The 18,090-nt window shown below is 45.7% G+C and overlaps 1 protein-coding gene across 2 annotated transcripts in view; it reads left to right on the top strand.

The window, feature by feature from the left end:
* GRIA1 (glutamate ionotropic receptor AMPA type subunit 1) overlaps nt 1-18,090 on the top strand; it is a 304,530-nt gene that overhangs the window by 178,878 nt on the left and 107,562 nt on the right. For both annotated transcript variants that reach the window (XM_060008478.1, XM_060008479.1), the window contains exons 6-7: nt 8,495-8,656; nt 10,642-10,809. In XM_060008478.1, the coding sequence (XP_059864461.1) occupies nt 8,495-8,656; nt 10,642-10,809 (330 nt within the window). The remainder of the gene's footprint in view (nt 1-8,494; nt 8,657-10,641; nt 10,810-18,090) is intronic.

Genomic DNA, 18,090 nt, shown 5'->3' with positions numbered 1-18,090 from the left:
AAGCCTCCTCTTCTTTCAGCTTCCCTGCTTCCACTGGGAGCCTTCCCTGAGTTCCAGGTTCAGGTTTGGTTCTACCTACTTTGCTCTACAGTTATGTGGGTAATATGGACCTTTCTCACTAAACCTTAAGTAACTTGAAAACAAGGACCAAACCTATCTTATTCTCTGCTGCATCCCTTTGTCCAGTATGTACTTGGCAATGTTAGATCCTCACAGGTGAATGAGTGAATGAATGAATGAATAGCAAGAATATTCCTTTCCCCATTCCTAGTAGGTTTCAAATTTATCATACGTTTGGACTTTCATTCATTCTTCACCAAGCATTCATTGGGTGCCTGCTCTATGGAGCCCCTGAGAATGTTTAAGCTGGCATTTCATCAAAGGTGGGCTTGCTATAGTCTTTGCCTGAGCCTCACTGGACAGGAAGGTTTGGATCAGGTGAAAGGAAGGTATTGCTGGTTTCAAGTCTGCCAGGAACTCCAGTCATACAAGCCCACCCCACCCCTACCCTCTGGCTCTTGTTCTGAAGTGGCCGTGGCCAGGTGTTACCCATGACTGCAGCCAATTAGAAGAGAGTTAAGATGAAGGGAGGTTCTGAAAGACCAACCAACCCCAGGCCAGATACTGCACTTCTTTCTTCATGCATTGACAGCCCAATCTGGGGGCCCCTGACCTTCTGCCACAAAATGCCAGCATGTTATCCTAAACCCACAGACTGAGAGAATTTGGTTTGTGAGATCCCAACTACCTTTTAAAATAATCTGTCAGCAGTGGACTTGTGTTCGGGGGATAGGTCTGTTTGCGTGTTTGCTGATATCCAAGCGTACAGGCACCTGCCTCCCTGGTTTCAAATGTACTTGGCTAAGAGTTAACACTAGTGGTTTTTTCCCAAATCGAATGGTGTTTTAGCTGCTTTAAGCACAGCTGCAATGTCTTATTGACTTGGCAGGAACCAGATAAGCCTATGTTATGAGGGATTATATAGGGTAAGGACGCATTCAAGTTTCGGTCGGTTAAAGTGGCTAGAATAGGAAAATCTGAAGACCTTATGCAGAGACATGGTTATTTGAGGACACAACAAAGTCCTCACCCCAGGAATATTCCATGAATTCGTGTACATCCATATTCATGCGCACGCACCTGTGTGATCACAGAATTGTAGATCAAAGCTGGAAAAGCCCTTAAGAGAGAAATCGACTGGCTCAGAAGTTTCCAAACTTTTTCGTTTAAAGCTCTAGTTTCAAATGGAATCTTGGGGAGAACCCCAGTATGTAAAACAGATAAAAAGCAGAGCTGCTTTGGTGGAAGAGGGAGGGTGGGAATCCAGAATGTCATCCTTCTGCCCTCCCACTAATTCAACTTGGTAGCCTCTGAAATGCCTACAGCCTGGGACAACAGTTTGAAAGATCATTGATCTAGCCAATGCCCTCATTCTGCAGATCAATAATCTAGTGCCTGGAGAAGGTGAGAACACTACCCTAGGGTAGACAGCTCATGAAGTTCAAAGACAGGACAGAACTTATGCGGTTGTCCCTAAAATTATTCTCCTGACACTACTTATTTATGACCCAGTTCAGAATATACTACACACACAGAAACAGTCAATAACAAGACCTCTTTGGTCCACAAGATGAAAGCTGAGAGACTGACAGGTGACAGGATGGAAACTTACAAGAAAACCATGAAAAGGGTGAGTGAAGACATTCGTTGTATATGTTTCACCCCTTGGTGTCAATTAAGCAGTCAGCCTGCTCCAGGTACTGGGCTGTGGATACCGTGGGGACCGAGGTTCCTGCTCTCTAGGGTCACACGGTCTTCTAGGTCTAAAGGAGATGAGAAGCAAGGCTGCAGTCAGAGAGAAAGCTGGGAAAGACCCCAAGAGAGAGAGAAATAAAGAGCTTTGTGGTTCACATCCCAATGACCAGCATCCATTAAAGGAGCTGAAGACTAACACCTGGGTCTCCTAGAAACCTGCTAATTCCTTCTTAGTATAAAGATGCAGGCCATTGCAAGGGCTTCATTGCAGGACAGAAGATAAATGAATCAGACTGATGGGACTAACGTTGAGGGGGCAGAATGTACAATGGCTAGAAAAGAAGCCCAGAGTCTTGTCACTTGCTATGACTACGGTCTCTGCCCCTCACTTTCTATGTTATGTTAGGCAGAAGCTACTCCATTCATTTAAGACTCAGTTTTCTAATTTGCAATGTGGGAATGATAAAAGTACCTGCTTCACAGGACTGTCGCCAGGATTAAATGAGATCATACAAATAAAGCTCTCAGCACAGTGTCTACTACTACACAGTACAGGTCTGATACACGTTAGGCACGGTGGTTATTATTGTCACTATTATTTTAGCCAAAGTCTGCATCCCATGACTTCTGTCCATTGGTTGGTGCTGGCCTGCCTTCCAGAACCTTAGAGAACAAATCTTCTACCTCTTTCCCACGACAGCCCTTCTGGGATTCAAATACATCCTTCACTTCCCTTCTTAGTCTTCCATTATTTTCAGGTTGAACATGCCCACTTTTTTCAAGCATTTCTAATGGAACCAGACTTTTCAAACTGTACTTCCCTATAACTATCCTCTCTATGGAGCTGTCATCTAAGAATTTATCTGACAATTTGGGGAAACTTGCCACATTCAACTTGTGCCATTCAGAGTATAAAGTGCAAGTTCTTCAATTTGTTCTAACTTACCTCTTCTAGATCTCAAGGGGAGGAGATGGAGGGAGCGCTCTCTCCGGCATCCCAGGTCTTGTTAAAAAACCTTCTCCTTGGCCCCTTAACGGTGTCCGCCCAAGCAGGACGATGAGGGCTGAATAGCTTGTATGTGACCTCTGGAAAGAACCCCAGAGAAAAAGGAAATCTGGCTTTGAAGATAAAGCTTTTTATCCTTTGAAAGCCGCGTTCCTATACACCTGCCTCCTGTTGGCTCAGGTGTCTTGCCTGACCCAGTGCCTGGTTTCAAAGCAGTTGTAACAACACCTAACCTCTTTTGACCCAGTGATAATGATGATGGTGAATGTGATGATAATAACATTCATAATCACTGATGATTATAATAACATTCATTAAGCACTTACTATGTGCCAGACACAGCTCTAAGTGCTTTATGTATTTTTTTTTAAATCTTGCTCCAGTTCTATGATGTAGGTGCTATTATATCCGCATTTTGAAGACCAGAGAGCTAAGACTCAGAGAGGTTAAATAACCAGTAAGCACACATAATCAGGTTCTTTTGTTTCCAGGCACACATGATAATTAACAGTCATAATGATAACTCAGAGCTTCCTCATGATCCTCAAAGCGTTTTCTAAATCTTTACAGCAACGTGAAAGCATGTCTAATGTAATTATACTGGTAAACATCTCTTTAGGATATTATAATTATTTGAAAAGGCTTTTCATTCTAATCCTTCGAAAATTATCATTGAGATATGAGAGATGGAATGACTATATTAACCAGTTTAATTAATTGAGCACTTTTTCCCCCAGTCATTCTATTTAAATGACTGGTCAGCATTGCATTGCCTTCTACGATGAGTACATAGGGAATACATATCCTAATCCCAGCTACCCCTCTAGTCAGCCTACAACTCGAGGCCACTAGTCTCCTCTCTGGACAACGACGGGTTTGATCTGATCGCCAGCATCTTTACTTCAGGCGTCCGTAAACCTAAACTATGGCCCATGGGTCAAATCCAACTGCTACCTGATTTTGTCTGGCTCATGAGCTAAGAATGGTTTTACATTTTTTAATTATTAGAAAAATGAAAAGTGATACTTCATGACGTGTGAAAATTATGGGAAATTCAAGTCTCAGTGGACACAGCCATGCTCATTCATTTTCTACTGTCCAGGACGGCTTTCGTGCCGTAATAGCAACACTGAATAGTTACGACAGAAACCACATGGCCCACCAGCCTAAAAAATTCACAGTATGACCCTTTATCAAGAAAAATTTGCTGACTCCTGGTATAAATGTGGGGTAGGTGGGCACTAACAGACTTCGTATAAATCAGAGGCTTGAGAAACATCTAACCAATCTCTAACCACCATCATGGTGTCAAGGAGAGAAACCTACTGTGCTCTCCCACAGACGTTGCTTTAAGACAGAAAGCTGTATTGGAAGGCCCCTCTTTGGCAGAGCGAGACACCTGTTCCAGGCTATTAACTGTCAGCCACACTGTCTGAGCTTCTCTGTCCCTCTGTCTGGGGCAATACGGAAATGCCATCCTAAAGCTAGCCTCCTACGTTCCTCCACTGGCAAAGCAGTGTAACACAGACAAAGAAGACAGATTTGATGGCTGGACCACAGCTGGATTCCTTGCTTGCTGGGTGACCTCAAGGGAGTTTCCAAAGGTCTCTGAACCACAGCTCCTCACACATAAAATTGGGACAGATACTCACTCATGTATGCAAATGAGCACCCGGTGCCTACTGTGCATGTTCACCTCTCAGGGTTGTCTGGGGGGATTAAATAGGATTACGTATATAAAGCATTTAATAGAATGTCTGGCTCAGGGTAAGAGCTTGGGAAATGTTTAATAAATCCAAGGGTGACTCTCGACTGATTATTTCATTTTTCAGTTTTAAACGACAACTTCATAATTCTCAAAAGGCTCTACAGACGAAGTTATATAATGCATAAGAAGGGACAGCTTTGCCATTGTTGTCATTTCTGTTATCCTGAGGAGCAATGCTTCCGAAGCTGCATTTCAGTAGAGCATTTAACAGCGCCAGTGTTCTTTAATTCCAGGCCAAGAGACAACCAACTAGGCAGGGCTCCCTTAACAGACCCTATCAAAGAGTCAACCAATGCCAGGACTTCTCTTCCCTGTTCTGCCACTGCCACTCCCTCCCACACTTTCCAGGGACTTAACAGATGAGTTTGACCCAACAACATATATCAAAATTATCTGAGGATCTATTTTTATTTTTTAACAGTGCTAAAAAGAAAACATATTCACGTGGTAAAAAAGAAAAAAATTATTCCCTCACTTTGTGTCTTTTACCTAACAGCACAGATAGGAGCTTATTTTATCATTCTTTGTCCCTTCCTTCTCAGGGGAGCTAAGGAGTTCAGTTAGAGGTCCCATCAGTTTGATTAGATATACCTTGAGATTTGGTTCCAGTAACCTTGTAGTCAGACACTCTGGTGATGGAGTTGAGTGGCATTTATGTTTGAATAAACTCTGCCATTTCCTATGGCCCCCATTACATTGATGTGGGCAGTCAATACAAAATGCCCGGGAGCTTGTTACAGATTTTCAAGCGACAGAATTTGACTGCAGGAGGTTGCTTTCATTTTATTCTCTCAATAGTTACTTTATGAACAAGATGTTCTTTTTAAGATCTCTAAAAATTATGGGAAGTCTCTCAACTGTGCATTAGCTTTTAACCAGGGGTAGGATGGTTGTACTCTTAGGTAGTAGAACGTCTTTGAATGCCTATTGGGTACGAGAACCTAATTCTGATTTCATCTGTACTAAAAGCTTGCTAGAAACTGTGCAATTCAGTAGACCCCTGTGAATGTCTGTAAACTGTAGCTATGGGAAAAGTTAATCATAAAATATATTTCCAACATGAGCTTCTCTTTTCAAACAATTAAAATCATCCACCGGCATTTACTGCCTGGTGATCACACTTCCCCTTAGCTAATAAGCATTCTTGCTTGAGGAAAGCCTTTGGCGTTTATTCGTTCACCCAACAAATACGTATTGAGCACCTACTCTGTGCCAGGCATTGTTCTAGGTGCTAGGTTCTAGTATACATCCGTGAACAAGACAGAAAAGGTCCCTGCCCTCATGGAGCTGACATTCCAACCCAAGGAGAGAGGACAAGGGAATAAATGAGCAAACGAGATCATCTCAAATGGTGATAAACAGAACACTGAGAAGGAACTGACTGGACTGGGTGTTGGGGGTGACTTGACCGGGTTCTACTAGAAATAGGTCTTAAGACAGCAATTCAAGTACAAGCAGCTTCTTTGGACGTGAATCCCAGAAACAACAGCAGGGAATCAGGGATGTGAAGTAGGGAAGGGACAGCAGGCATCTGATAAAAGTGCATAACCAAGACAGTTACCCCTCAGGGCTACGGAGCTCCATCCTTTAGGGAAGCTCTAGACCTGGGTGTAGAGCATGCCTCAGGGTTACCCCACCCAGGGAAGAGGATTCTGGAGTATTTATCTACGAACTCCCCATCTGTCAATGGTTGAGAGCTGCTCTGGGTGAATGAAATCCCCGATACGTCTGGCTTACCCTGCACGCAGGTGAAGTAATAGGTATTTGTAGTTAGTATATAAAGCGGAATATCAGTGTCTAAGGGCTGGGGGAGTGGAAATCAGCAGGGCATCAACAGCATCCACCACAGGGCAAGAATTGAATCTTACATAAGGGGTCAGGAAAGAGCTGTCTGAAGACAGTGCATTTTAGCTGAGATCCAAAAATACGGGCAGGAGTCAGCCAGGGAAAGCTCACTTCCAGGCAGAGAGAACAGCTAGGCAAGGGCTCGGGGCGGAACTGAGCTTCGTGTGTTTATAAAATAGAAATAATAAAGAAACGCAGAACTTTAGAGGCATGGGGCGGGTGGGATGTCTTTGAGTCATGAAGTCACTGATGACTAGATCTTTTAGGTAAGGAAACTGGATCAAGTCAGTGAGAAATGAAGAGACCCGGGCAGAGCTGGGGCCAGCGCTCCGGGCTCTCAGCTGCCAGTCCTTGGCTCTCCCCAACCTCCATCCACCAAACTGCTTCCCCTGCTCGTTCCCCCATTTCACCCCCAGGGGTCTGGCAGTTTCTCCAAGCTGTGGAGCTCAGACAGCAATGACTTTATGATCCCTGCTCAAACTCCTCCAGTGGGCCGCCAATTATACCTTAAAAAGAAACCCAGGGGATCACAACGCTTTATGTGATCCAGCCCTGGGCTGCCGACTGCATTTCCCGCCCTCTCTCTCACTCACTCACCGTGCTACAGTCACACCAGCCTTCTAACGTTTTCTGGAACATGCCAAACATCCTCCGACCTCTGAGCCAGAATGCTCTCCCCCAGATTTCCCCAGAGCTCACTCACACGGCTTCACTTCACTCAGGTCCCTGTGCTGACACCACCATCTCAGGGAGGCTCAAACGGATCGTGACTCCAGGGCATGGCACTGCCCTCCCCTCCCCCACCTCTTTCCCCACTTCATCTTCCTTCAGAGGACTCACAGCTACAGCAGAGTGTGCTCTGCTGGACTGTGCTCTAGACGCTGTGCTACATATTTACTTTTCTTTAACTGAAGTACAGTTGATGTATAATACTCCATGTTATAGGTGTACAATACAGTGATTCACAACTTTTAAAGGTTATACTCCATTTATAGGTCTTATAAAATATTTGCTCTGTTCCCCGTGTTGTACAATATATCCTTGTAGCTTATTTTATACCTAACAGTTTGTTTGTTTATGGTCTCTGTTTCCCACTAGAAAGTAAGCTTTGTAAGAGAAGGAAGTTGTTTCTCTCACTATTAGAAGAGTACACTGCAGGTTCTCAGATATGTTCGTTGAATGACAAGTGAGCAAGTGAGCGAAGACCTACAGAAGACCTTAGTTCTGGTCCCCTCTCTGCTACTAAATCAATGAATGACTCTGTGAAGACGATTCTCCCACTCTGGTCTCAATTTCTTTATCTGACAAATAAACATATAATTTCTACCTTATAAAGCCATAAAGTGAAATGCGGCCGTAGATCTGGAAGTATTGTACACTATGGAATATATTATAGAAATACAAGGTTTCCTTTCTAAATTGAAGGCTTCCTGAGTTTCAATGAACTTTACCAAATGGGGAGGAAAGTTTTTCCCAATAAAAAATGCTTTGCAGATATGAAAACTGATCAGGACTCACTGGCTAGAGAAGACCTCGGCTGCGGCCCAGGAAAGAGCACAGGGGGAGGGGTAATCAGCATGCAGCCTCTTCTAGACACGCTGGTGACACTGGGGAGCCCTCAGGCGCCTGCCCCCAACGGACTTCAGATTCCTCTCCTCTCACAAGGGTGGAGAGTGGTGATGGTAGAGGAAAAACCTCCCCCTCTTTTGTTTTTCATTCTATTGCATATCTGTGTCGTCACAGTAATCTCAGCCACCATTTACTGATCACGTGGATCATCGCACTGCTTTTTCTCCCCCGCCTCCTAACCTCCATTATTCGTACGAGAAAACATCAGGGAACTTGGTCCAAGGTAGTAACTCACAGCTGGGAGCAGCAGAGCCCAACCTTCAACCCAGGCATGGCTGGCTCCTGAGCAAGGGCTCTTAACCACTGTGCTAACTCTGTGCACAAACTAAGTGACAACAGAATTCAGAAGGGAGGGAGACACAACTGTCTCTCCATTAAGTCGGTTTCACCTTAAGTAGGAACTGGGTGGAAAAGGCTGTGATTCTGTAACATGGTTAAATGGATGGACCCAGGCAACATGTTCTGACTTCTTTCCCTTCCTCTCCACCCAGGGTTTCATGGACATTGACTTAAACAAATTCAAGGAGAGTGGAGCAAACGTAACAGGTTTCCAGTTGGTGAACTACACAGACACCATCCCGGCCAGGATCATGCAGCAGTGGAAAAACAGTGATGCTCGGGACCACACCCGGGTGGACTGGAAGAGACCTAAGGTAAGAGGATGGGCGGCAGGCAGCAAAGGACCAACCTGGTCCCTGTGCCTGCCCTAGATTCCTAGATAGTGTTAGCCTTTCGATAAGGATGGACTTCCTAAGAGGAACAAGTTAAAAAGTGTATCCGTAAAGACTGAGGGTATGGACAATCCAGAATGACAATGGTTTTAACAAGCTAAATATTTTGATTTTCTTTCATATAAACAGAATTCAGGAGTCAGCAACCCAGGGCTTGTGTAATGGCTTCACAATCACCAAACACTGAGGCTTGTTCTATCTTCTTGTTCTGCTATCCTCAGCATATGGCTGCTACCTTATAGCCCCAAATGGCTGCAGAGGCTCCAACAATTACCTCACTATTCTACCCAGCAGGAAGGGAAAAGGAAAATAAAAACCCAAACTGCTTCCTATAAGAAGTCTTTCCAGAAGTCACACACAGATCTTCCCTTTACATGCTATTGGCCACATCTTAGAAACCCACCCCGGCTACCTACGGGGGAAGCTGGAAAATGATGTCTCTACTCTGGGCAGGACCACCATGTTGCACAGCTCCAGGGGGATGCATTTATTTCTTCATGGATTGAGCCGCCTAGATTTGTGCAGGGAGCTGGCCCTTTTTCTAATCAGCCACATACCTAGCTAAAAATCAAGGAAATTTAACTAAGCAATAACCAGCACATCTCCTTCTCAGAGAGTCTACTACCTATTATCACGCAGACTACCTGTCTCTCACTCCCCAGCAAGGCAGCTTTAAATCCTGCAGCCAACATCTATATTGTTTGCTATTTGATAATGGCTTAGAATAAGGATAGTGGATAATTTTTCTTTCCCACATCAAATCCAACAGTTCGGCAATGGCTGTGTGAAACACTGTGCTGAGAAGGATTCTGAGGCTAAATTTGTTTATCCAGGGCAAACTGTGGATCCTGGGCAACTTTCTCTTGCCACTTGTCAATTTCTCTTTGCGAATGGCAGGCCACTTAAGCGAGATGCTTCTCATCCCACTTTTGCTCAAACTGAGTTAGCAATTCAGAAATAAAAATTTATTTCAATATGAGCTTAAGCAAGAAAAATCACAAATGTGCTTTAAAGCAATGAGCAAACCACACAGCAGTTAATTCATTAATATGCGAAAAGCCCACCCAATTTCCAAAAGATTGGAGCTGATTATAAAAATAACAAAATATAAGGTATACACTTTTAAAATAGCAAGAGAATCAAAGTTAAGAACTGGAAATATATATATACGTTCATTCTACAACTCTACTGTGAACTCAGAATGTGCCAGAGAACATGCTAGACATCGAGGACAAAGTAATGAGGACAGACATGAGTTCCAGCGCCAGGAAATGTTGTTCTGGATTGTTATCCCGCTTTTGTTTCAACATTTTCACCCGCTTTCAGGCGAGAGGGGGATAAAATTGAGGGTTAGCATGAAGAAGCACAAGGGGAAAGTTTGCAGAATGTAAACCTGCCACTTGAGTGAACCACATGTGGAAATAATTTAGAGTTGACCCTTCTTGGATTATTCTTTTACTGTCACCAGGGATGGTGGAGTAAACTGTTCCTCTTGGCCCCCAACTGATGACTATACCACAGAGAGCACCAAGTGGTTTTCCATGGACTGTATCAGACAGATACAGATGTGTTGTATTTAGTCTATGCATTCTTTTTCCAGTTGAACCAACATTTTCAAATGGCAAGATGGAACACAAAATTCTAAAGTTCTCTTCTAACATCGCAACCTGCAGTAATACTGAACTCACAATCCAGGAGGGCAATATTGGCTAGAGAGGGGGAGCGGCAGCCCCCATCTAAGAGGCAGGCACTTCCCGGCTCACGGCTGCTCCCCTCCTCCCCCGACTCCCCATCCCTGGCCGACTGCAGGCATCCTCACCACCGGGAAGCTCGTTCCCAGATACAGCTCCCACCTGCCTCCCTGTCAGCGAGCTCTGACACCTAACTGTCTCTGTTCCTCCCACTAGTACACCTCTGCGCTCACCTACGACGGGGTGAAGGTGATGGCTGAGGCTTTCCAGAGCCTGCGGAGGCAGAGAATCGATATCTCTCGCCGGGGGAATGCTGGGGACTGCCTGGCTAACCCAGCTGTGCCCTGGGGCCAGGGCATCGACATCCAGAGAGCTCTGCAGCAGGTGAGGCTGGCAATGGCTGCCCCATCTTATGGGAGCCTCACAGGGGATTTCAGCATCAGTTTCAGGTGGGACGTAGCTATTTAAAAGAAAAGGGAGAGCACGCCTAAGTTTGGACTGCCGCTGCATTGTGTCTGTGGCTCTTGGCGTACATGGAAGGTCACGCAGAAATTTGAAAAACGAAACAAAAAAACGCAATAGTATGGAATAGTCATTCCTGACAGCACAAAAGCTCTATTTTCTGCTTAGCGTTTATGTTAAAAAGGGGAAGCCAGTGACTCTGTATTTGACAAGGGGAGGTGAGATATACAAGGATGAAACTGAAGCATTTTAGCAGTCTCTTGGAGACTCCCCCTCCTGCCCTGATTTTCTGGATTTCTTCATTACCTTTGCTTTCTGTGCACATGTCATGCTGGGACCCTGAAAATGTTTCTCAGGACTTCTGATTCTATTTTCTTGCTTCTCAGCATTGCAATCATCAATTTTGTTCGCGTTTAACAACAGGTAAAGAACGGGGATAGAAAATGGTCAGGCCCCTCCAGTCAGCTGGCTATGCAGAGGATTCTGAGGCTGAATCCAGACTCAACAGGGGGGGGAGTATAAATACTCAATTCATGATACGTCTGCTGTGGAAGCAGTATGAGACAGACGTACACATGAGCCATGTACTTCACATTCCTGGTTTAGAAGTTTCTGGGGATTTGCCCAGTTTTATCACTCTCTGCACTCCTAGAAGTCTCTAGAAGTTTCTAGAAGCACCTCAAGCCCAGGCTGTGGTCCTCCAACTCCTGACGGATAGCACCACAGGATGCCTCTCGTGCCTCCTGAGAGAGGCTGTGTTTCCAAAGGGGACTGGGCAAAGAGGGCAGTGCTCACTGCAAAGGAACGTCCAAGTATCTGACACAGTGGCAAGCCAGCAGCAGCAAGGTATTTTGGTACAAATGCCTCTCAGGACCTGCCCTCCCCATCCAAGAGTTGCCTAGATAAGGCCAGCTCTACTTTCAAGACTCCATTCAACAGAAGATGAATTTGGACTCCCAGGGAAGGAGAGATGCGTTTCTGAATGAGGCAGAAATGTAGAGCAAAATGTACAACTATTCCCATTTGTTTTCCAACCACACGTGCACAGCTCTAACAATTTTCACAACCTGGAGAAAGAGACAAGACAGGAATATCACAGGCTGTTCTTCAGCTTGGATGAACTGCCTGAACATGGAATGTGGATTATACTTCTGTCCTTTGGAATGAAGTGAAGCAGCTGCCCTGTGACCACACGCGAATGGGTCCACCCGCAGCCCTTTCTGCCCTCCCCGTCTCTGCGCAGGGTGGCCCCGAATCGCTAGGCAGCAAGAGCAGACACCCACCAGCTTCAGAATGATCGCCAAAGGTGCCGTGCCCGCCTTCTGGCTTATTTAAAATGCTCTTCCAGACCCCACAGTCGAGACAGATTCTGTTTGCAATGTGAAGCTAGTTTCAGAAGGTCCCACGGACTTGCCCTCAGCCTCACAACCCTTCTAGCTCCCTTGCCTCTCCCATCTTAAGGGCATCCCTGGAAGGATATCCTGATGCCATCGTGACAGTGATGAAGCCTGGAGACGACGTGGGTGGCAGGAAGGGCACTGAATCAGGAGAGCTGTGGTCCAGGTCCCGCTGGGCCCTTGAGTCTCTGGGTGACCTTGAAATACTCATTCATATCTCCTACACCCTTCCCTTTCCTCATCCACAACAATGAGGCGGTTAGAGAGACAATTCTTGGGTCTCAACTGGCTTAACAACTCTAAGGATCTAATTTATTTTTTCTTATGCTCTAACCCATGTCTTTCTGGTTGTAACATGCTCAGGCTTCTGCTTCTGCCTTCAGTGGGGTTGAGAGGAGGCAGTTGCCTTAGTCAAAAAAATAATAATCTCTATACTGTCTTGAGTCAAGACATGTGTGTCCCAGTCAGCTGCTCCTGAGAGCCTACTACGTGCTCTGGTCTGGGACCAAGCTCTGGGGACAACAAGAGAAGTCAAGACCTGCCCTCAAGAAACTCCCTTCAGTCTCTGTTGGGTGTGGACGTAGGGCAGGGAGAACTAGGCACAAAACAGACACAAAAATAAAACCAACATTCTGATCTAAAAATCAGCTGTTCAAACTGATTACTTTCAAATCTTTGTTAATCACCTAGAATCACAAACATGTATTGCTGAAAGAGACCTGAAAAATCACGACTCCCATTTTCCCTTACATTATAGATGAAGCAGCTGACCTAGAGTAAGCAGTGACTCAGCCGGGCTCACACAGCAGCTTAGCAGCACAGGCTGGACCAGACACCCATCCAGGGTTCTTCTTCCTGTCCCACAACTGCCCTGTGGCCCCAGGGGCCTTTGCTTGTACGCACTGAGCTTCAGGGCCTTACACACACAGTCATGGCCACTGTCCAACCATCTCACCCTCAAGACCCATCTCTTGAGAAAGCCATGGCCCTAGGAAGAAGCAGTGTGCACCTACAGTAGATTGGGTAAATCCCAATGACATTTGGTCCTTGGAATCCAAGGATGGGGGCTCGAGTCTCTTCTGCCCTGCCCACTGGCCTTCAGGTCACACATGGGGAGGGACCTGTGGGTCAGCTTGTGGTAGAGCTGGGATGTCTGTGAGTTAGGCCAAAAGGAATTAGCACGTTATTCTAAAACTAATGGTAACACCAGCTATGGTATGTCCAGGGCTCACTACGTACAAGGTTCTGAACGTATTTTACATGTTTGATCTCACTGAATCCTCAATATAACCCTCTGAGGTAGCTGGTTTTATTAACTGCGCTTTATAAATGCAGAAACTGAGCTACAGAGATTTTTTTAATTTCCCAAGATTATACAGTTAGTGATAAAAGTGGGACTCCAACCCACATCTCCTTGCTACCTCACCCTGTCTCCATAACTGCTCTGCTCTGAAGCCTCGAAGGCCCAGCCCAGCAGGTGAGACACAAGCCATGGGCCAGCCAGCACCAGCACATGGCCTTGGGTAATATCTACATGCCCCTGCTCCCCCACACCCCACTATAGTTTCCCCGGTGGCAGAGTGAAGACAACCAGCCTGCCTGCTCCCTGCCTGACATCCAAGGAGCCATTCAGAATATTAATGAGCCCACATCCTGGAATTCCTCAGCACTCCAGGAAGGAAGAGGCATGAGGGCGCCCATAAGTTGGCTTCCGGCTGGCAGAAAAGATCCAGCTCCCCAAGTCAGGCTGTTAGCATTTGGGGGGTCATAGGCCCTTTGAGGATATGATGGGAAACAAAGCTTTGTACTCTTATTCCCAGAAAATGCACACACGTATATTTTTGCATGACCAGGAGTCAGGTGGACCACAGACACTCTGAGAAGCCCAGCTAAGGACCTCAGGCGAAGAATCGCTGCCCTAAATAAGGATCAGCCCTCTTGCCTTTGTGTTTGCAATCTGTCAGCCAATGACCACGCACATTGGAAGTGAAGGTTTACGTGGCACATTGCTAGATGAGGTTGGGGCGAGCTGGGCAATAGGGGTGTGAGACACAGTCCATACCTTTCGGGACTCAAGACCCAGTGTAGAAGGAAAGACAAGCTCCTGAGAAATAATAGCCACAAAGGTATAGATTAAGGGCTGAATAACACAGCCAGGCTCGTGGTGCTATGGACTGTCAGAAAAGAACGCCATGGACTGAGGAATTTGGACATTACCAGGCTTCCCGTAGGAACGAAACTGGGGCTTTAAATACGGTGACCATATAATTTATCATCCAAACTTAAGGGTGAATGGGAGAGCTATTACCAATTATCCCAGAACAAGACATGTAAACTGAAACGACCCCAAGCTAACTGGGATGGATGGTCATTCATGCCTTAAAGGAAGGGTGAATTTGAACAAAGAGTGATTTGGGTTTTGGAGGGTCTGGGTGAGGATGTAAATGATACCCAGCAGAAGGCTAGAGTGAGGGTACACGTGAGGACTTGTGGGCATCGTGCTTGGCTGTTAGCGCATAGGAAGAGAAGAGCTGGGTTCACACCATGACTCCACCAGGCGCTATCTGGGGGATCCTGGATTAATTGCTCCATTTTTCTGGCATTAATTTCCTCATCTCTTAGCATTGCCTCCCTCACTGGCTTGTCACAAGGCTCAAAAATATATTTTTTAAAAAAGGGATAATATACAAGCTTCTTTGAACCTCAGGGCAACTGTATGAGATAGAGCAGGATTCTTCTTCCCATTGTTCAGGTGGGCAGGTGGAAGCTCAGAGGGGTCCTGAGACTTAACTTGGCTAGTATAACCAGAATGCGGTCTACTGGGATCTAGCCCACAGGCTCTGACTTCCCACACCCAGTGAGCATGCAGGAGGAGAGGCCAAGAGAACAGATCCACCTCACGGCAGCCACGAAAAGGCTGAAGAAGCCTCGGGCCCAGAGCATCTCCGCTGCCCCCCCACCCCCCGCCCCGGGGATGGGGTTGGAGGAGTCATCAGGGTCAATGGCTCAAGTAGTAGAAACACTAACCAGCAAACGGCGGGCACCAAGCAAGAAAGAAAATCTATGCTTCAGCATCTCATGGGTGGCAGACTCTGGGCTGGCAACCAATACCATTCACAGGAAATCCAAGGTGAATTCTCCATCTTTCACGGGGGGAGTCAGCAGGTGCCAGGACAGTGATGGGAGGTCCAGGAGGCAGGAGCTAAGGGGAAACTCCAGGTTTCCCTCAGTCTGATTCCTGTCACCCCAGCATGGGGGTAGGGGTTGGGAGTGGGGAATGAGGGCTCAGGGGCTCAGTCCTGATGGATAGGATGGCAGTTTCCAGATGTGCCCATAGCATGTATTTCTGAGAAGCTTATTCCTCTGACTATGAGTCCAGACTGCCCTCATACATGGTTTGGGGCTAGTCCATTCTCTTGACCTCTCCTTGCTCTGCCATCATGGAACAGTAATTCTGGCACGTCTTCTTTCCCACTCTAATTTATCGCAGGATGTGTAAGTCTTGGCTTCTCCAACTAGACGGTCAGAGCCTTCAGCTGCTCCGGGCCTCTCCTGATGTACTGTGAATCCTGAACCCAAGTGCCGTAGCTCTGAGTCTCAGTAATCCTATCTATAACGTCAGCAAAATAACTTCTGCTTTTGCTACTCACTGGGTTTCTGGGAACATCGAATAAGCAGCATCTTGTGAAAACATTGTGGCAACACAAGGGGCCCTAGGGTCACAAAACTTTCCTGCTGCTGATTTTTTTGGAAACTGAGAAAGACATGTAAAAATGACAGTGAAAAGACCCTCGTTTCTGCTGAAAGAATCCCCTGTCGTGAGACCACAGCGTATCAGACCCAAGGCTTCCATGTTAAATCTTCTTCTTTGCCACACTGCGTACCCACTGTACACAGCACAGTAGTAGTAGTAATCATTACCTTCAACATCATCATCACCATCACCATCACTTAGATAACAGACACTATTCATTGAACATTTATGTCCCAGACAATATGCTAAGCACTTCAGTTCTTTGAGGAGGAAACCAACAACAGATAGGCACAGTGACTTGTACATGGCCACATAGTTAGGAATTAACAGAGTGCAGCCTGGGGAAGGCCCAACTGGAATAGAGGAGAGCAGTAGTAGGCCTGGAGAACACATGCTCTATACATCTCTGTGTCACCCCTCAGAGCCTAGGACAGTAGCACTGTCCTCTGTTTGAGAGGCCACTTGGTATATTAAGTGAAGAAACCAGAATATGTCAGAAGCTCTGGATGTCAGGCCTGCCTTGGACACTTGTAAGTCCTAAGTCTTGAGCAAATCACTTTACCTTCCAGAGTTTAGGATCTTCTGAAAGTGAAGATCCTAATCTCTCTCTAACTGACCTATATCAGGGGGCTGCTATGAATGGAGATGAAGTAATATATGTGAAAATGCTTCATAAACACTTGTAAAATGCTGGTAGTATTAATAACACAATTTGTAATAATAAAAATAATAGCTGGCCTTTGTTGAATACTCACCATGGGGCAAGCATTGATCAAAAAATATCTCATTTAATCTGTAAACCAACCTTAAGACATAATTAAACCTAATGGGTCTCATAAAACAAATGAGGAAACTGAGTCATAGAGACATTATGCAATTTGCTGTATGAATATGACATAAGGATAATTAGTATGACACTTGATACCAGCACCAAAAATAGATGCCCATTTGAGTCATTAATGACACTTCTTTCTGTTTCTGCAAACCATCTGCACATCTATCCCAGTCTGTTTTTCCAAATGAGTCACATAAGTTGGTACACAGCAATGAATGGGAAGCTAAAGATGGGCAAGAGACGACCAAGGTGAGAAGGTGAAGCTTCTGATGGATTTGAATTGCTCTCTTCTTATTCTTTGTAGCAGAATTGGTACCTTGCTTCCTCCTTGAAAAGCAAAACCAGCCCAGACTTTTCCAGAGCAAGAATTTCTCCAGATTTCATCTCAGAGAGTGAAGAGCTTGTTATATAATTTGTTCAGTGCTGTGGGCCTGCTGTAACCTCCCCACTGAGACTTCAAACCACGAGGTGATGGGAGGGTCAGCCTGAGAGGAGACATATACACACACACATTTTCTTTCTTTCTTTCCTTCTTCCTTCCTTCCTTCCTTCCTTCTTTCTTCCTTTCCTTCCTTCCTTTCTTCTTTCTCTCTTTCTCCCTCCCACTCCCACATCTCAAATACACACACACACCAGCTATTCTTGTATTCTGAAGGCAGAGGGACGGGTCATTCACTGTCAGAAAATGGTAACACGCTGTGAGGCTTCCTTTTAAGCTGCCTGAGGAAGGGGGAAATAAATGATGCTGGGTTAAAGGGCCGGGTTCATATTGGTTACAGGCACAGGCTCATGTCACTGGCCTTAGGCCAGACTGATCTGAGGACACATGGTGGCCCATCATTGGAGAATGTGATTTCTTATACTCAAGCTGATGGTACACAGCTAGACTCATCCCCAGTTCGAGGGTGGATACATTTTATTGGTCACCTCCAGAGCAGCAGGCTTGGTTCCAAAAGCCTTGGATTCCCCATGCTGACTACTTGGCCTTTAAAGTGAACGTGGAGATAGGAAGCCATGGAAGTTTAATCTGTCTCGTTTGTGGAGAAGTTCCATGCAGCCTATTTGGGGGCTTCCAATACGCATCTTGATTCCACCAGCTGAGACCTGTTGAAAGGCTCTGGTCTTACAAAGAATCTCCTCGGGTGCTTTAAAGTTTGCACAGCACTTTCACATTTGCTGTGTCATTTAAGGTAGATGGGGCAGGACGTTTGAGACTT

This window comes from Delphinus delphis, chromosome 3 (assembly GCF_949987515.2).
Source record: "Delphinus delphis chromosome 3, mDelDel1.2, whole genome shotgun sequence".
Taxonomy (NCBI): Eukaryota; Metazoa; Chordata; class Mammalia; order Artiodactyla; family Delphinidae; genus Delphinus; species Delphinus delphis.
Note: the sequence above shows the minus strand (reverse complement) of the source record. Positions and strands in the feature narration are given on the sequence as shown.